This window comes from Phoca vitulina, unplaced genomic scaffold (assembly GCF_004348235.1).
Source record: "Phoca vitulina isolate PV1807 unplaced genomic scaffold, GSC_HSeal_1.0 scaffold30, whole genome shotgun sequence".
NCBI lineage: Eukaryota > Metazoa > Chordata > Mammalia > Carnivora > Phocidae > Phoca > Phoca vitulina.
In genome coordinates this window covers 2,297,214-2,315,685 of record NW_022589733.1, presented here as the reverse complement: position 1 = coordinate 2,315,685, position 18,472 = coordinate 2,297,214, and the positions used below count along the sequence as shown (strand labels likewise).

The 18,472-nt window shown below is 39.4% G+C and overlaps 1 protein-coding gene across 2 annotated transcripts in view; it reads left to right on the top strand.

The window, feature by feature from the left end:
• N4BP1 (NEDD4 binding protein 1) overlaps window positions 1-18,472 on the top strand; it is a 48,919-nt gene that overhangs the window by 17,658 nt on the left and 12,789 nt on the right. For both annotated transcript variants that reach the window (XM_032424183.1, XM_032424182.1), the window contains exons 2-3: window positions 9,539-11,229; window positions 18,072-18,202. In XM_032424183.1, coding sequence (XP_032280074.1) covers window positions 9,539-11,229; window positions 18,072-18,202 — 1,822 coding nt within the window. The remainder of the gene's footprint in view (window positions 1-9,538; window positions 11,230-18,071; window positions 18,203-18,472) is intronic.

Sequence of the window (18,472 nt, the reverse complement as noted above, 5' to 3'; positions counted from 1 at the left end):
CTTACTGAAGACAGGTTGCAGCTTGCAGCCTGAATCTAACTAGGTCAATTACCTGCTAGAACAGAAGTATCAACATTCATCCTAGGATTTAAATAAGACTCAGAGTCTCATAATATTCAGAATGAATACAATACAGAATCACTTGGCATGTGAAGAACAAGGAAAATATCAGCTCTCCTGAGAAAAGACAGCAGACACCAATGCCAAGATGACACAGATGTTAGAATCATCTAACAAAGACTTTTTTATTTTATTTTTTTAAGATTTATTTATTTGAGAGCATGCCCACAAGCTGGGGAAGGGGGGGGCAGTATGAGAGAATCTCAAGCAGACTCCCTGCAAAGCACAGAGCCCAACTTGGGGCTGGATCTCACAACCCCGAGATCATGACCTGAGCCCAAATCAAGAGTCGGTTGCTCAGTTGACTGAGCCACCCAAGCGTCCCTTACCTACCTACCTACCTATCTATCTGTCTATCTCTCTATCTCCACACCCATTGTGGAGCCCAGTGCGGAGCTTAAACTCATGATCCTGAGATCAAGAGATCTGAGCTGAGATCAGGACTCAGACACTTAACCAACTGAGCCATCCATGTGCCCCATCTAACAAAGACTTTAAAAACATCTATTATAAAAATGCTCCAACAGACAATCACAAATACTCTTAAAAGTAATTAAAAAATAGAAGGTTTCAGCAGGGAAATAGAAGATACAAAGAACCAAATGGAGAGGTTAGCAGTGAAAAATACAATAACCTTAATTAAAAACTCACTGGATAGGCTTGATTTTAAAATGTAGGTGACAGAAGAGTCAGTGAGTTTGAAGATAGAAAGTAGAAGTTACCCAGTCTGAATGAGAGGAGACAAGAGTGTGGCGCTAAAAAAATTTGGAGAAATAATGGCTGAAGACTTCCAAAACCTGGCAGAAGATGTAAACATACAATTTAAGAAGCTCAGTGAACACAAACAGAATAAGCTCCAAGACTTCCACACCCAGATGTCATAACCACAGTGCTGAAAACTGAAGACAAATGAAAAATTATGAAGGCATCTAGAGAAAAACACATGTAGAGTAACAGCAATTAGAATGAGTACAGGTTTCTCATCAGAAACCACAGAGGCCAGAGAAGTGGCACAATATTTTTGAAGTCGTAAAAAACAAAACAAACAAAAAAATGTTAACCAAAAATTCCCTATCCTGTGAAGTTATCCTTCAAGAATGAAAGTGAAATAAAGCATGATAAAAATTCTCAGTTGCAGAAAAACTAAAATGAAATCATTGCCAGTAGCCTGCTCCAAAAGAATTGGTAAAGGAAGTGCTTCAGACAGAAGTGATAAATATCTGGATAAATATAATAGATTACTTTCTCCTCTTGAGTTCTTTAAAATGAGTTAATGGTTGAAAACAAAATTTAAAACGTAGTCTGATGGGATTTCAAATATATATACATGTAATTTATGTGATAGCTATAACATACAAGGGAGGGCAGAGAGAATGGAGACCAAGACCAATGGAGACCCACCCACTAAGGATGATAGTGGTGTTCTAAAATTTATACCCGGAGGATTTTAAGTTACGGAAGTGACTGAATGATGGCATGGAGAAGTCAATGCCACTGAAGGAAGATTTTGATTATTTATATCTCCCAGGAGAAGGATGCATACTTCACTGTGCTGGGCTACAGGTGAAGCATCAGGTTTTGGTCAGGAGGCAGAAGCAGGAGCAAGGGGGAAGGCAAGGCAGGATAGGATAAACCACTTAGAATTGGCTAGTTTGGGTAATTCTAGTGGGCTTTGGGACATAAAGACTGCTCTTAGTTGTCTGGTTTCTGGCCCAGGCTTGATACAGGGTAGGGGAAATATTGGCTTAGTGTGTGAGTTAGATAAGGAGATGGGGGTGGAGGGGGCCCACAGCCCTAGATCGGTCAGTCTGCACACATGTCCACCCCTGATAGAAATCAGAGGTAAGTCTCTCCTCAGGTCTGAAAGGCCCCCTAAGATGTCAGAACATCTTAAGATACAGAAAATAAAAGAATGGCTAGTGCAGACAATAAGGTTTATACATTCTTTTTGAAATGATAAAATATTGACTTTGAAGTGGATCAGTTATGTTATAGATAGCATGACCGCTTTAAAAACTATACAAAGAGATATAGTAAAAAATGCAATATATAAATTATAATACTAAAAAATATTTGTATAATGCAAAAGAAGGCCAGGTAAGTAAAAAAAGGATTTAGGAGTAGGGAACAAGCAGAAAATAAATAAATGGTGGACTTAAACCCAAACAATAATTTCATTAAAAGTAAATAGTATAAACACACCAATTAAAAGAGATTGTCAGAGTGGATTTAAAAAACATAACCAAACTATATGGTGTCTTCATGAAAGTTATTTCAAATATAATGATACAGGTAAGTTAAAATGAGGGTAAAACATACTGTGCAGCCATTAATCAGAACAAAGCTGGAATGGCAATATTACTGTCAGACAAAGCCTTCAGAGCAAACAGGAGTATTTACATAATGATAAGAGGGTCCATTCACCAAGAAGACCTAACAGTGCTTAAATGTGTATATTCCTAACAGTACAGCTGCAAAATATATGAAGCAAAACCTGGGAGAACTGACAGGGGAAATTCTCTCAACAAATGACAGAACCATCAGAAGATCAGCAAGAGGGGCGCCTGAGTGGCTCAGTCGTTAAGCATCTGCCTTCGGCTCAGGTCATGATCCCAGGGTCCTGGGATTGAACCCCCATTGGGCTCCCTGTTTGGTGGGAAGTCTGCTTCTCCCTCTCCCACTGCCCCTGCTTGTGTTCCCTCTCTCTGTGTCAAATAAATAAAATCTTTAAACAAAAAAAAGATCAGCAAGAATAAGAACTCAACATCATTAGCCAGCCAGGTCCAAATAGATGTTTTTTGAACATTGCCCAACGGTCGCAGAATGCACGTTCTTTCCAAGTACCCACAGAATATCCATCAAGATAGACCATATCCTGGGCCATAAAACAGATCTCAACAAATTTAAAAAATAGAAGTCATTTAGTGTGTTCTCTGATTACCAAGGAATCAAACTAGAAATCAATAACAAAGATAACCAGAAAATCTCCAAATATTTGGAAACTAAACAACACTCTTCTGAATATTGAATAATTTCTAGAGAAATTTAAAAAATACATTGAACTAAATAAAAATGAAAATACAGCATATCAAAATGTGTGGGATGTAGCTTAAAGTAGTGCTGATTTATAACATAACTACTTTAGAAAAGAAGAAGGTGTCAAATCCATAATCGAAGCTCCCACTTCTAGGAACTAGAAAAAGAAGAGCAAAATAGTGCAGAGCAAGCAACAGGAGGGAAATAGCAGAGGTCAACAAATTTGGAAAAAACAGAAACAATAGAGAAAAATCAATGAGATAACAAGCTTGTTCTTTGGAAAAAAAAATCAGTAAAATTAACCTCTTAGCAACCCTTAAGAAAGCAGACATGAATTACTAATATCAGGAATGAAACAGGGTATCAACTGTAGAGTAGACCCTGCAGACATCAAAAAGATATGGAAACACTACAAACAACTGCAGGCATAAAGTTGACAGCTTAGTGAAATCGGCCAATTCCTCAAAAAGTACAAACTACCATAACTTATCCAACATGAAATAGATAATTTGAATAGACTTACAGCTGTTAAGGAAATTGAATTAATAATTTGAAAATTCTTATAAAAGAAATCTCCAATATGAGTCCATCAACATCCTAAAGGAGAACACAGGCAGCAACCTCTTCCACCTCAGCTGCAGCAACTTCTTCCTAGAAACATCGCCAAAGGCAAGGGAAGCAAGGGCAAAAATGAACTATTGGGACTTCAACAAGATAAAAAGCTTTTGCACAGCAAAAGAAACAGTCAACAAAACCAAAAGACAACCGACAGAATGGGAGAAGATATTTGCAAATGACAGATCAGATAAAGGGCTAGTATCCAAAATCTATCAAGAACTTATCAAACTCAACACCCAAAGAACAAAGAATCCAATCAAGAAATGGGCAGAAGACATGAACAGACATTTCTGCAAAGAAGACATCCAAATGGCCAACAGACACATGAAAAAGTGCTCAACATGGCTCGGCATCAGGGAAATCCAAATCAAAACCTCAATGAGATACCACCTCACACCAGTCAGAATGGCTAAAATTAACAAGTCAGGAAATGACAGATGTTGGCAGGGATGCGGAGAAAGGGGAACCCTCCTACACTGTTGGTGGGAATGCAAGCTGGTGCAGCCACTCTGGAAAACAGTATGGAGGTTCCTCAAAAAGTTGAAAATAGAGCTACCCTACGATCCAGCAATTGCACTACTGGGTATTTACCCCAAAGATACAAATGTAGGGATCCGAAGAGGTACGTGCACCCTGATGTTTATAGCAGCAATGTCCACAATAGCCAAACTGTGGAAAGAGCCAAGATGTCCATTGACAGATGAATGGATAAAGAAGAGGTGGTATATATATACAATGGAATATTATGCAGCCATCAAAAGGAATGAGATCTTGCCATTTGCAATGACATGGATGGAACTGGAGGGTGTTATGCTAAGCAAAATAAGTCAATCAGAGAAAGATATGTATGATATGACCTCACTGATATGAGGAATTCTTAATCTCAGGAAACAAACTGAGGGTTGCTGGAGTGGGGGGTGGGGTGGGAGGGATGGGGTGGCTGGGTGATAGACATTGGGGAAGGTATGTGCTATGGTGAGCGCTGTGAATTATGCAAGACTATTGAATCACAGATCTGTACCTCTGAAACAAATAATGCAATATATGTTAAGAAAAAAAAAGATAGGAGGGGAAGAATGGAGGGGGGAAATCCGAGGGGTAGACGAACCATGAGAGACGATGGACTCTGAAAAACAAACTGAGGGTTCTAGAGGGGAGGGGGGTGGGAGGATGGGTTAGCCTGGTGATGGGTATTAAAGAGGGCACGTTCTGCATGGAGCACTGGGTGTTATGCACAAACAATGAATCATGAAACACTACATCAAAAACTAATGATACAATGTATGGTGATTAACATAACAATAGAAAATTTTAAAAATAGGACTATAAAAAAAAAGAGAAATCTCCAGGCCCAGATTGTTTCACTGGAGAAGTCTACAAAATGTTTTGGAAAGAATTAACATCAATTCTACACAATCTTTTCTAGAAAATACAAGAGGAGAGAATACTTTCCTTCTTCACTCACTCATTATTATCCTGATGCTAAAACCAGACAAAGATGGTACGAAAGTGGAAAACTACAGACTAAAGTTCCTCATGAATATAGTTGCAAAAGATGCAAAAATTCTTAACAAAATATTAGCAAGTAGAATTCATCAATATATTTACATATCAGGACCAAGTGGCAATCATTCCAGGGATACAAGGCTGGTTCAGTATTCAAAAAATCAGTCAGTGCAACCTACCATATTAACAGGCTGGAGAAGTAAAGTCACATGAGAACAGTTGATACAGTAAATAAAGCATTTAACAAGTTTCAGTACCTGTTCATATACCTGTTCCTAGATAAGTAGGAATACAGATTGACTTCCTCAACATGATTTTTTTTTAAGTATATGAAAATCTAACATCATAGGGGCACCTGGGTGACTCAGTTGGTTGAGTGTCTGCCTTCAGCTCGGGTTGTGATCTCAGGGTCCTCCCGCCACTTGTGTGCATGCTCTCTCAAATAAATAAGTAAAATCTTATTAAAAAAAAAAAAAGAAAGAAAAAATTCCTAAGTCTATAAGAAAAAATCCTAGAACTAGAAATAGGTTTAGCAAGGTCACAGGATACATGATCAAAATCTATTTGTCTCTATTACCAGTGAACACATAGAAATCAAAATTAAAAGAGTGCCATGTTCAGTCACTCCAAAAAATGAAATATTTGGAAAATCAGGGTTTGTATGCTCAAAATTATAAAACACTGATGAAAGAAGGCAAAGATCTAGAGAAACAGACTTTGTTCTTGCAGCAGAAGACTCAGCAAATGTCTGTTATCCTCAAGTCAGTGTGCTAGTTTAACACAACTGCTAAACAATAGCTAAACAAGATTATTCTAAAATTTATATGGAAAGGCAAAGGAACTGGAATAAGAACAATTTTAAAATTAATAAAATAGCAGTTACTATCCAATTTCAAGACATTATATAATTACAGTAATCAAGATTGTGTGGCATTGGTGAAGGGATAGATACCTAAGTCAGTGGAACAGAATAGGAACCCAGAAATAGCCTGACACAAGTATGACCAACTGATTTTTGACACCTGCAAAAGTAATTAGAGGAAAGATAGTCTTTTCAAGAAACATTGCTAGAATTAGATATCCATAAGTAAAAACATGAACCTCAGCCTAAATCTCACATCTTATACGAAAACCAACTCAAAATGGGTTGTAGATTTAAATGTAAAACTTCTGGAAGATTAACATAGGAGTAATCTCTGGGACCTGGGGCTTGGTGAAGAAAAAAGCCAACAAACTAGACTTCCTTAAAATTAAAAACTTTTCCTGTCACAAAAGACCCTGTTAAGAGGATGAAAAAACAAACTATAGAACAAAATATTTGTAAGCTGCATATCTGAGAAAGGACTCCTGTCTTTCTAGAATATATCAAGAACTCCCAAAATCCAACATAAAACCCAAATATTCCAGTTAGAAAATGGACCAAAAAATTGAGCAGACAGTTCACCAAAGAGGGAATATAGATGGCAGATAACACATGGAAAGATGTTCAACATCACTTGCCATTAGGGAAATATAAACTAAGACCATGGTGAGATACACTACACTCTTAATAGAACAGCTAAAATAAAAAATAGTGATATCAAGTGCTGGTGAGGATGAGGAGAAACTGGATCTCTCGATCTCATACATTGCTAGTGGAAATGTAAAATGGTAGAACTATTCTGGAGCACAGTTTGGCTGTTCCTTGAAATATAAACATGCACTTAACCATATGGCCCAGCAGTTGGACTGCTGGGCATTTATCCCAGAGAAATGAGAAGTTAATGAAAGAGAAATGAAAACCTGTTCATGAAAATCATTCATAGTGGCTTCATTGTAATAGCTCCAAACAGGAACAACCAAAATGCCACTTGGTAGATAGTGGTTAAAAACCTATAGGTCATCTGTATCGTGGAATAGTACTCAGCGATAAAAAGGAATGAGCTTGATAAATGCAACAGCTTGGGTGGGTTTCAAGAGCATCATGTTGAGTGAAAAAGGCATCTTGGGGCGCCTGGGTAGCTCAGTGGTTAAGCGTCTGCCTTCGGCTCAGGTCATGATCCCAGGGTCCTGGGATTGAGCCCTGCATCGGGCTCCCTCTCAATGGGGAGCCTGCTTCACCTTCTCCCTCTGCTGCTCCCCCTGCTTGTGCTTTCTCTCGCTCTCTGTCAAATAAATAAGATCTTAAAAAAAAAAGAAAAAGAAAAAGACCAATCTCAAAAGGCAGAAACTGTATAATTCTATTTATATAATATTCTTGAAGTCACAGTATGATAGAGACAAAAACAGATTGGCAGTTGTCGGGGGTAGGGACGGTGTGGGTGGAAGTAGGGGTAAATAGGACTAAAAAGGGGTGGCATGAAGGTAATCTTTGTGGTGATGGAGTAATTCTGTATCTTGATTGCAGTGGTACTTGCTTGAATGTGATAAAATAGCACAGAACTATGTACACACTGTATCAGTGTGAGTACCCTGATTGTGATACTGTGCTGTGATTAGGTAAGATACAAGTCCTGATTGGAGAGGACTGGGTGAAGAGTACACAGAACCTTTATGTCCTGTCTTTGCAGCTTCATGGAAACCTAGGATTATTTCAAAATAAAAATGTTTTTAAAGAGAAACAACTTCAAAACACAACCTAAATGCAGCATAGGTTCAAACAAGTGGTAGCAAAATGTCCATTTGGTGGTGTTCAGGGATGCTGACATCAATATTTAGCACTCTGCTTGCATATCCAGGAAAAAAGGATGTTTGGTTACTGTACTTTGTGTTTAACGCAGTTACCGTGTCACACAAATAGCAGGCCGCTCTAATAAACAACCAGCACTCCTGTGTCCAGCACCAGTCATCTCCCGTCTTTACCGCCAAGCCCACCGACACTCCAGGTTTATCCAGGGGACATAAGGAAGCAAAGATCTCATAACTGAACATTATACAGCTTAGATCAGGCTTTTCCTCTGCGACATTTTCCTCCTGTTTCTGGAGTTTCATCTACTCACAGGAATGTTCTACATGTGTGAACAAGGGATTGGTGTATGAGTTCTCCCTGAAGTCGTGTGACCACTGTGACACCAAGCAGGCAGTGGGGGCAGGGCCCCAGAGCCTCGCGGGCACCCAGTGCCACACACGCTGAGCTCTTCAGTAGCACCATCTTGGGGAGCACCATTCTGGTTTTTGTGTCAAGTATGGGTCATGTGTTGCCAGGCTCATTTCTTATAAATGTCCACTAATAAGTTAGGAGTGTTATTATTCAGGAAGCACTTACTAGATGCAAGACGGTGTCGTCAGAACTTTATTATCTCCTCGAATTTCCTCAAAACACCTGGGATTGCACCGTCTTCCTCTTGCTCTTACAGTTGGGGACATGGGGTTAGAGGGGCTGCGGAACTGCAGCAAGGCCCCCAGACCCCCATGGCTGGGGTTTGAGCCCAGGAACGGACTCCAGTGCCCACGTTACTAAGTGTATCCCACCATGCCTGTGTGTGTGCATGCGTGTTCAGTGTTCACGTCATTCACACTTAGGCCTCTGGGAACAACCTAATTGGTGGAGAACCCAGTTTCCTTTCTTACCTCACTGAGGCCTTGTTTAATACCAAATTTACTAGAAACTCTGGTTTTCTATCTGAGAGGAGCAGGGCTATTCAGCACTCTCTGGTTCTTGATATTTAGGTCTACATTTAAACAGTCTGGCCTTTCTATTAAAAAAAAAAAAGACATAAAATTATATAAAATATGCATTGTTCCAGCCAGCTGGGGAAAAAATTGTGGGTTTTTGTTTTGTTTTGTTTTTAAGGCCTTCAGAATCTCTCTTTGTTTTATCTGGAAACTAAGGGCGGTAGTAGCAAAGCAAAAGTCAAGGTTTATTCTGGAGTAATTGTTTGACTTGGTTATCTTATCTCTTAATTATGTCATTGTATCAATAAATGCCTGGTAGCAAGCAAAAATGTTTGTTCTTTATAGATGTAAATAAGTCCAGTCTTGTCCTTATCCACTGCAGTTGGGCAGACCCCAAAGATCACATTGCAAGATATATTATTGAAAATGTTACGAACACCTGCTTTTTAGACTTAAAGGCAAAGTTTTCAAGTGCAATGGAAATGATTAAGCAACTTATATCTGTTATCTTGAATCTTTTATTTAGAACATGGCATTTTTTTCCCAAGTTATTAGCATGCTTTTGATTTTTGTGCAGCTTGACATTTGTAATTACATGTGTAACATAATGGGTGCTATAAAGAGCTTTTGTAAATTGATCTAATTTCTTATCTCCTCTTTACAGGAATATATTAAAGGAATCTGTGAACCTGAACTAGAAGAAAGAGAATGTTACCCCAAGGCCATGCACTGCATTTTTGTTGGGGCTCAGAGCCTGTTTCTGAAGAGCTTGATTCAGGACACCTGTGCTGATCTCTGCATTCTGGACATTGGTCTTCTTGGCATCAGAGGAAGTGCCGAAGCTGTGGTCATGGCTAGGAGTCACATTCAGCAGTTTGTAAAACTCTTTGAGAATAATGAGAACCTACCCAACAGTCAGAAAGAATCCGAGGTGAAAAGGGAATTTAAACAATTTGTTGAAGCTCGTGCAGATAACTATACGATGGACTTGTTGATTTTGCCCACTTCCTTGAAGAAAGAGCTTTTGACACTCACACAAGGTGAGGAGAATTTATTTGAAACGGGAGATGATGATGTTATTGAAATTAGAGATTCTAAACAAGCAGAGTTTCCACAGAATGCTGCCACAGGGCTGAATATTTCCAGAGATGAAATTGTTTTGCAAGAAGATGCAAGAAATAAAGCTGGCACTCCTGTTTCTGAGCTTACAAAACAAATGGACACGGTCTTTTCTAGTTCGCAAGATGTCCTTTTTGTTCCAATAAATGGTCTAACCCCAGATGAAGAGGCACTTTCCAAAGACAGAATTTGTCACAAAAGGAGATTTTCTGATTCTGAAGAAAGGCATACCAAGAAACAGTTTTCTTTAGAAAACGTTCAAGAGGGGGAGCTTCTACGTGACGGTAAGACATTAGCTGGAAGTGTAATCATTGACTTATCTGATTCTTCTGCTGATCCTGAAAATTTAAGTCCAGATGTAAAGGACACTACTGAGGAAATGGAATACAACATCCTCGTAAACTTTTTTAAAACCATGGGCTATTCCCAAGAAATTGTTGAAAAGGTCATTAGGGAGTATGGGCCATCTACTGAACCATTATTGCTCTTAGAAGAAATTGAAAAAGAAAATAAAAGATTCCAAGAAGACAGAGAATTTTCACCTGGTACTTTGTATCCAGAGACCAACAGAACCAAAAACAAAGGTGTTTGTAGCAGCATAAATGAGCTTACAACAGATTCCACTCCAAAGAAAACACAAACTCACACACAGCAAAATATGGTAGAAAAATTTTCTCAGTTACCATTCAAAGAATCAAAACCATGTACCTCAAATTGCAAAATTAATACTTTCAGAACAGTGCCAGTAGAACAGAAACAAGAAATCTGGAGTTCAAACCAGAATTACGTTTGTAACATGGACCTTGAAACTGACGGCCTTTCACCTTCTGTTGTCCCTTCAAGTCCCAAAGAAGTTGTCAGTTTTGTTTCAAGAGGAGCTTCAAATCATCAGCCCAGAATTCCAGTTTTTCCTGAAAATGGTTTGCAGCAGCAAGCAGAGCCCTTACATCCAAGTAATATGAAGTCTGCCTGTGAAAACCGTTCAGGGTGTTGTAGCTCTCCCCAGTCTAAGCCAAATTGTCCACCCCTTTCTCCACCGATGCCACTGCCCCAGCTGTTACCTTCAGTTACTGACGCAAGGTTGGCGGGAACGTCTGATCATATTGATTCCTCAGTCACTGGCGTTCAAAGGTTCCGAGATACTCTGAAAGTACCTTACAAGCTGGAATTAAAAAATGAGCCAGGAAGAACGGATTTGAAGCACATTGTTATAGATGGGAGCAATGTCGCAATTACGTAAGTCCACTCTCTGCAAGTTATATTATAGTTGTAAATAGGGTCCTAAGCAGTGTCTCGGAATTATATGCAGTTGTAGGAACTTAGGCTATGCATCTGTCTAGTTGATCGATTTTCTTACCTGGAAAAAAAAAAACAAAACACGAAACAGCTGTTTGGAAAGTTGTGTTATTCCATCTTCTGGAGTTGTAAACTTTGCTTTTCATCCTGCTGAACCTCTGTTTCTGAGGGCGAGAGATGATAGAAAATTTGTCTTCACTTTGCATTGCCTAGTCAGCGATAAACAGTATAGAGATTTTTAAATCATTAGCTTTTTTTTTTTTTTTAATCATTAGGTTCTTAATACCATGAATACCATTAGGTTCTGAATACGAGGATGCAGCTTAAAGCCAAAAAAGATTTTTCTGTCTCTTTATACTACAGTATGTTAGGTCTCTAGGCAGGAGTGCAGTGATAATGGATGTGCTGTATTTCTCTTACACTTTGTTGATAGAGTGATAGCAATTTCCTTTTTAAGGAAATTCATCAGTTTGAGCTTCTTTATGGTCCTCTGCTGCTACTAAAAGCTTGTATATTTGCTTTTAGTAAAAAAGAGTTAAATGATCATTTCTATTTAACCTGTCTTAGAACCCTCTGAAGAGTCTGATTTTATACACATCTGGTACGGGATTGGGTTTCTTCTCTAAGGGGTGGTTTAATACAGTGACTATGAAGAGGAGAGGGGGTCAAGTTAGAGTATCTGCCCCATTGTTTGACCTCGTGTAGGTTTTTGCCTGAGTTTCATTTGCTGTATTTTGTTGCCTTTTGCCCTGTCCTAAAGGGCATCTTTATCATGCCATTTCAACAACTGGTAGGTAAAGTCTCTCTCCAGTTTTCAAAATCAGTCACTCCGTTGATTTTGAAGAATTCTGCACAGTCTGGCATTTTAAGTGGCTGTCATTTAAGAAAAGGGGCCCTGGACATGGGATGAAGATGGTGATACAGTCTTCTGAATTTTAGCGAATAGTGTGTGTGGCCTCTCTTCTAGGAATTCTGTAAGTGTTATATATTTATTTTTTGTTTTGTTAATTTTTTACTAGAATTTTCAAACAAATACATTAAAAGGTAATAGAATGCATCCCTTTTTGAATTTGGGATTTCCATGTGCCCATCCCCCACCTTCAGTAGTTCTCAGCTCCTGGCCAGTCTTGTTGAGCCTATACCCCCACCTACTGCCTTTCACCGGAGTTATTTTGAGGGAAAGCTCAGCTATGTCATTTTATCCATACGTACTTTAATGTCTATTTTTTAAAATAAGGATTCTTTTTATTTTTTGACTGAATTGTTGATGCTGTATTTTGCTGTCAAAAGAAAGAAAAATCCCAGCATTCCCCATGTTAAAGTTTAAAGATAGGCTGGAAAAATATGTAATATACTTGTCTTCATTTCTAAATAATACTGTTTGTTGTCATTTCACTTTGCTTTTTGGCAGTTCTTTTCGGGGAAACCCAGCAAATGGCCCACAGCTGCATAGCATTATCTAAGTAAAAATGTGAAGTGCAGTTTCAGTCACCCACAGTCCAAGCCCAGCACCAGTTCCTCATTGTTACAATTTCTTGAGCCAAGTGGTGATAGAAAATTTAGGTCATGATTGTGAGTAATATTAATCCTTTTTCAATTTCTGTAAGTGCAAAGATGTTCCAAATTGGTGTTCAAGGACTGAGAAATGCAAATTAACATAGAATGAGCAGTGATGATGACACTGTTTAAAAACCTTTTGGGAGTAGTAACTAATGTATTTCTCAGAGGGGTCACTATTGGAATTTAGAGTGGTACTGCCTGGGCGTGACAGGATGTTTTGCATATTTAGTCCCTCCTACTTTGCCCATAGTACCTCCCCCCGTCATTATGACACCCCAAAACACTCCCACGTATTTCCTAACACCCTTGGGTACAGTGCCATCTCTTTTGAAAACCACTGAATTAGTGCACTGAGGGAAACCACGAGCAGACTTTCATTACTTTTTCTTTTAAAAGCTGATTATCTGGGGAGGATTCCAGTTTTCTTTGAATTCACAGATGTCTCAGTTTAAAAGCAACATTTATTTATAAGGATGTATTATCCAAAAAAGACAGACTTATACTTAATCTAATAAAGATTGATCTGAAAATATCAGTAACTAAAATTAACTCTTATTCTGGGGGAAAACTGCTTAATAGGTACAGGGTCTTATTTGAGAGTGATGGAAATGTTTTGGAACAAGATCTAAGTGCTGATTGTACAATACTGTGAATGTACTAAATGCCACTGAATTGTTCACTTTAAAATGATTATGTTATGTGAATTTCAACTCAGGTTTTTTAAATTTGGGAAAAAATCAACCCTTATTTGAAATCGCTTTGATAGTAAATGTGAATTATAGATTGTACATTCCATGAAGGAAGTGATTTATATGTGTCCTGTTCCCTGAAATACCCCCAAGGTCCATGCTGCTTGCACATGATGGGCACTCAGTAACATTTTGTTGAATGAATGAATGAATGAACTAAAGACTTAAGAAATATTAGGATTTTTAAAATGACTTTTCACCACTCTTTTATAACTTCCTATTCCAGTGATCGATTTAGATTAAATTTTGACTGATTTTTCAGCAAGTATTTGGAATCTTAAAACTGAAACACCTGTTATGTGTCAGGTACTTTTCTCTTTTAAAATGTAATCTTCACACTGATTTGTGAGATAAAAATGATCTATACTTTTATATAACATGAAATGGCTTAAAAATCTTGTCCAAGATTACACAGATAGGAGATGTGGGCCCATAGGCTCCCAGAGCCATCATACATCCTGCCTCCTCCCATAGAAGGTGAGGTTGGAATTTTCAGGCCTTGGCAATATAGAGTACTTAAGTCTTGAGTTGCTTAAGCATTGCTGAGTAAACCTCACTTATTTGACCCACCTAGTTGGGGAAGTAGTTAAAAATGAAATTTGAACCCTTAAACAATAGGATTTGTTGGTTTGATCCTACTCAGCAGCTCAGACCTACCCATCCCTGGGTTTCTGCCAGTCCTTTATTATATTAGTCTATCCAGCGTGCTGTCTGCAATTCATACACACTGTGAGAAATTCCAAAATACCCACTTCATGCTGCTAATCATGCATATCTTTACTTGGTTTTTCCCCTTGTCACCATGAATGAGTCAAATGATGAGTAAATGGAAATTGTTTGCGGTACACGGCTAGACATCACAGTAGTGGCTAGATAACACTCAGACTCGGTCAGTTTGAAACTTCAGCATTAGGACACCTGACTTATCTGGGTAGATAATTTTCCGTGTAGATGAGGTTTGCCCCTTCTCTTGCCAGCACTATGTATTTTAAACATTTTTTTCATGCTAGTCTTCTATATCAGGGTCCCATGGCTAATTTTTATTAAGTGGAAACGATAGAAGGAAATGACTCTTTCCCAGGGTAACTCCAAAAGGGTTTTTTTAACCATTTCCCCCACACTGCCCGGTCTGGTTCTGTCACTGCTGTGAGTTTTTAATCAAGTATCTTGCCCATCTCCTCTCTGCTTGGGACAGTCTTCCTTCCAGTTTACTGCCTGCTATAATATGGAAAACAACTGGATGATGTAACTTGTTTCCAACTACATGAAACAGTAGTTTAAATCTCCCTTGAAAGCCCACACACCTGGCCTCTCGGGCCTATTATCTGTTCATTGGTGCATTTGGAGCTGGAAGCCCCAGAGCTTTGGTCTTCTCAGAAGTAGAGGAGGAGTTACGGTATGTAAATCCTTTGTCTTTGAGTCTAAATAGACAGTTGGTCTGGGTCTACCTGTCAACAAGTTCCTCTGGCTTGACTGCAGGGAGGTGAGGAGGCGCATTTCTGCCTAGCCAGGATGTGGGGGAGTTGAAGTGGGAAGCAGCAGGGACCTTCCATATTACTTAGAGGACACGAACTTGGCTCCACTTGATTTTCTTGTGTAGTTCTATTTTCTGTCTAACTCTGTGTTTTCCACTAGAATTTTGAACTGCTCTTTTTATTCCTAAAACAGCTCTCAAGATTTTTCAGGGTATCCATAGTGATTTGATCTTATCACTGAGGATAACACTGGAAATTAGTATAGAGCTAATGTTTCTGGAAACGCCATTTCTTCCGGTCTAAGTTTGAGTGTGGTACAGGGCAGCGGGATTGCATCTACTTGAATTTCCCTTCATTTTTCTCCGAGACCCAGTGGGACGGAGCTGGGTTCCACCCACTTTGAACTTTTGCAGTCAAAAGCTTTATAGGGAGAGAAGAAGTTCGCACACATTTGTAGCTGATGAATAAGCCAAACTTGACAAGCTTTTTTAGTGCATTTCTCTCAAGGATTGTTCTTTTCAGACTTAACTAACATACATATCCCTTGGTTTTTTTAAGAACCAGTAGGCTGTTGTATTTTGGATTTTCATGTTCAGGCTGTGGTTGACATTAACTCTGGGTGTGTTCTTGCTGTTAAGCAATTAGAATGATTTTTAAAGATATTTTAAAAAGATGACGCCTACAAAAACTACCTCTAGCCTTTCTCCAGTAACAGATGTCCTGTTGCTACATTCTTGCCATATTTTGAATGCTTTGAGATAAACAAACCACTGCTGAGTTACTTCATGGAGAATGGGTTTACTTGCATGTGTTTTCTGGAGCAAAGCTGATGCCCGTGCAGTCTCTTATTTGTGACTCACTGAGAAGAGCGTGGGCTTTAGCCTCTTAAAGGAGGAGTTTCTGAGCTGCTCTTCTGCGTGTTAGAAGTTTATTGAATGTCCAGCCCATTCCTGCTTCGTGAGAATATAGATTTAGGTGGGGACAGTCCCACTGTGGGATGGTAGGAAGGGCCCAGGAATAAGGAAGCCTGAATAATCCCAGCGCAACCACCCTGTGGCAGTGCAGCCTGGGAAAGTTGCTCAGCCTCTCAGGGCTTTCGTTCTTTTTATCTAACAGGAATCTAACTCCGTTCCATCTCCTAAATTCTGTCATTCCAGTGGACAGTACAGGATAGCAAGACAGGAAAGAGGAGAGATGATTGAGGGCCTGTTTCTAGAAATGGCTTCATAGAAGAGGGTCTGAATTGAGTCCCGAGGCACTGGAGGAAGGTTAAGAGAAGGTCTACAAAGATTGCAGCAAAAAGAAAGCTCACTGCCCAGGAAGAGGGAGATGGCAAGCAAACGTGGCCAGAAATGAGTGTGGTGACACATGGTGGTGGCTAGATCCCTCCTGACTAGTCGGGTGTGGAGGGGACCTTGAAGCCGTGCCCTGAGTTTGTCGAGAGGAATCCTGCCAGTAAAGACCCTGAGCAGGATCAAAGGCCTCATGGCTGCATTTCAGGGTCTGTCTAACGAGTTTGAGGAGGGATGGGAATTGGGAGAGCCTGGGGTTGACTTGGGACACACTGTGCCTGAGGTGGCAGGAATTTTAAGTGAAGGAATTCTCCACCAGGTGGTTTTGACATGGAGACACTAGACATGAAGAGAAGACAGGACTGAAGATGCAGGATTTCCTGTCACTGGAACCTCAGTGACTGTTGAAATAGTAAGATAGATTATGCTCATTGCATAAACTGTAGCTTCAAAGTTTGGGGGGGTTGTTTTTTTTTTCTTTCTAATACTCATGGTTAGACAAATGGATTACCACCTACAAAATTTCAAACTTTGAAAACCCTTTTTTAAGAATCTCCACTTTTACTTAACTGTGGGAGAATACAATTTAAATATTTTTACTCGTTTCTTTTGAAATTTGTTACCACATTTTTGGGTGGGGTCAGCTTTTAATCCACTATACCACGGGTTGCGAACTGTGGGCCAAATCTGGCCACCACCTGTTTTTGTAAATAAGGAACACAGCCACCCTCATTCATTTCCACTTGGCCGACTTGAGTGGTGCGGCAGAGACCATATGGCCTGCAAGGCCTATCTGGCCCTTTACAGAAAATCATACCCTGACTTACGTTCTGTAATGTTCCTTGTTTGTTTGCATCTGCTCCCGGCACTTTCTGCTTCCTTCAGTAAAATCATTTGCCATGGCCCCCAGATAGTTCCATTGGAATCATGTCCTCAGCCTATCTCCGGGAAGCTGTAAACTGAGTAGGTTTCACAGTTCCCTAGAAAGGGTATGGAGCCCTGGAGCTGGAGGCATCTGCAGCCTTTGGAAGTTGTGAGGACCACGTCATGGGAGAGTCCTGTCTACTTCTGCTTCAGCAACAAGTTTCTTTTTTTCTTTCTTTCTTTTTTTCTTTTTTTAAAGATTGTATTTATTTGAGAGGGAGAGAGCACAAGCAGGGGGAGCAGCAGAGGGAGAGGGAGAAGCAGGCTCCTTGCTGAGCAGGGAGCCCGACGCGGGGCTTGATCCCAGGACCCGGGATCATGACCTGAGCTGAAGGCAGACGCCCTACCGACTGAGCCACCCAGGTACCCCCAGCAACAAGTTTCTTAATAAAATATATAAAATATTCTTAGAGGTCAGTGACCAGGCAGGACTCTTTGGAATGGGCTCTCTAAAAAAAAACAAAAACAGAAATAAAAAGTGCAATAAACAAGTATTACCATGAAGCTCAAACTGCCTTCTGTCCCAATAGCACATTCAATTAAATTAACTAAACAAAGTGCAAGAAAAATCATAAAGCTATTAAGAATCACATGTCATGCAAAGGCTTCTGTCTTGGCTTTGCAAAGTCATAAACTATGCAACTTGATGCCAAAGAATGTAAAAGAGTATTAAAGGGAATTTTGTTGTAATTGTTTTTGTTGTATATGGAGTTCACCTTTTCACTTTTTCATGGTGAAACTTTAACATACTTTAAGCTGAAATAAATTTTGTTTTCTTCTAGCCATGGTCTGAAAAAGTTCTTTTCTTGTCGTGGAATTGCAATTGCAGTTGAATATTTTTGGAAGCTTGGCAACAGAAACATCACTGTATTTGTCCCACAGTGGAGAACAAGACGTGATCCTAATGTCACAGGTGAGGCAAACTGATCCTTTCAGATTTCTCCTTTTCTAGATGTTTAATGAGTTGGCTTTTAATTGCAGCACATACTACTTAGAGCAGGGCCATGTGCCTTAGGCAGCAGTTTTAAAAGCAAAATGGTAAATCTGTTGCACCCAGTAGAACATAAGTTGGAGTGTGTTACAGCATAAGAAGTACTTGGGGGAATGATGGAAAGGTAACATAGTTGTTTATGTAGAAAGTTAGGTTAGAGTTCATTATACATTACAAAAATTTTCCTGACTT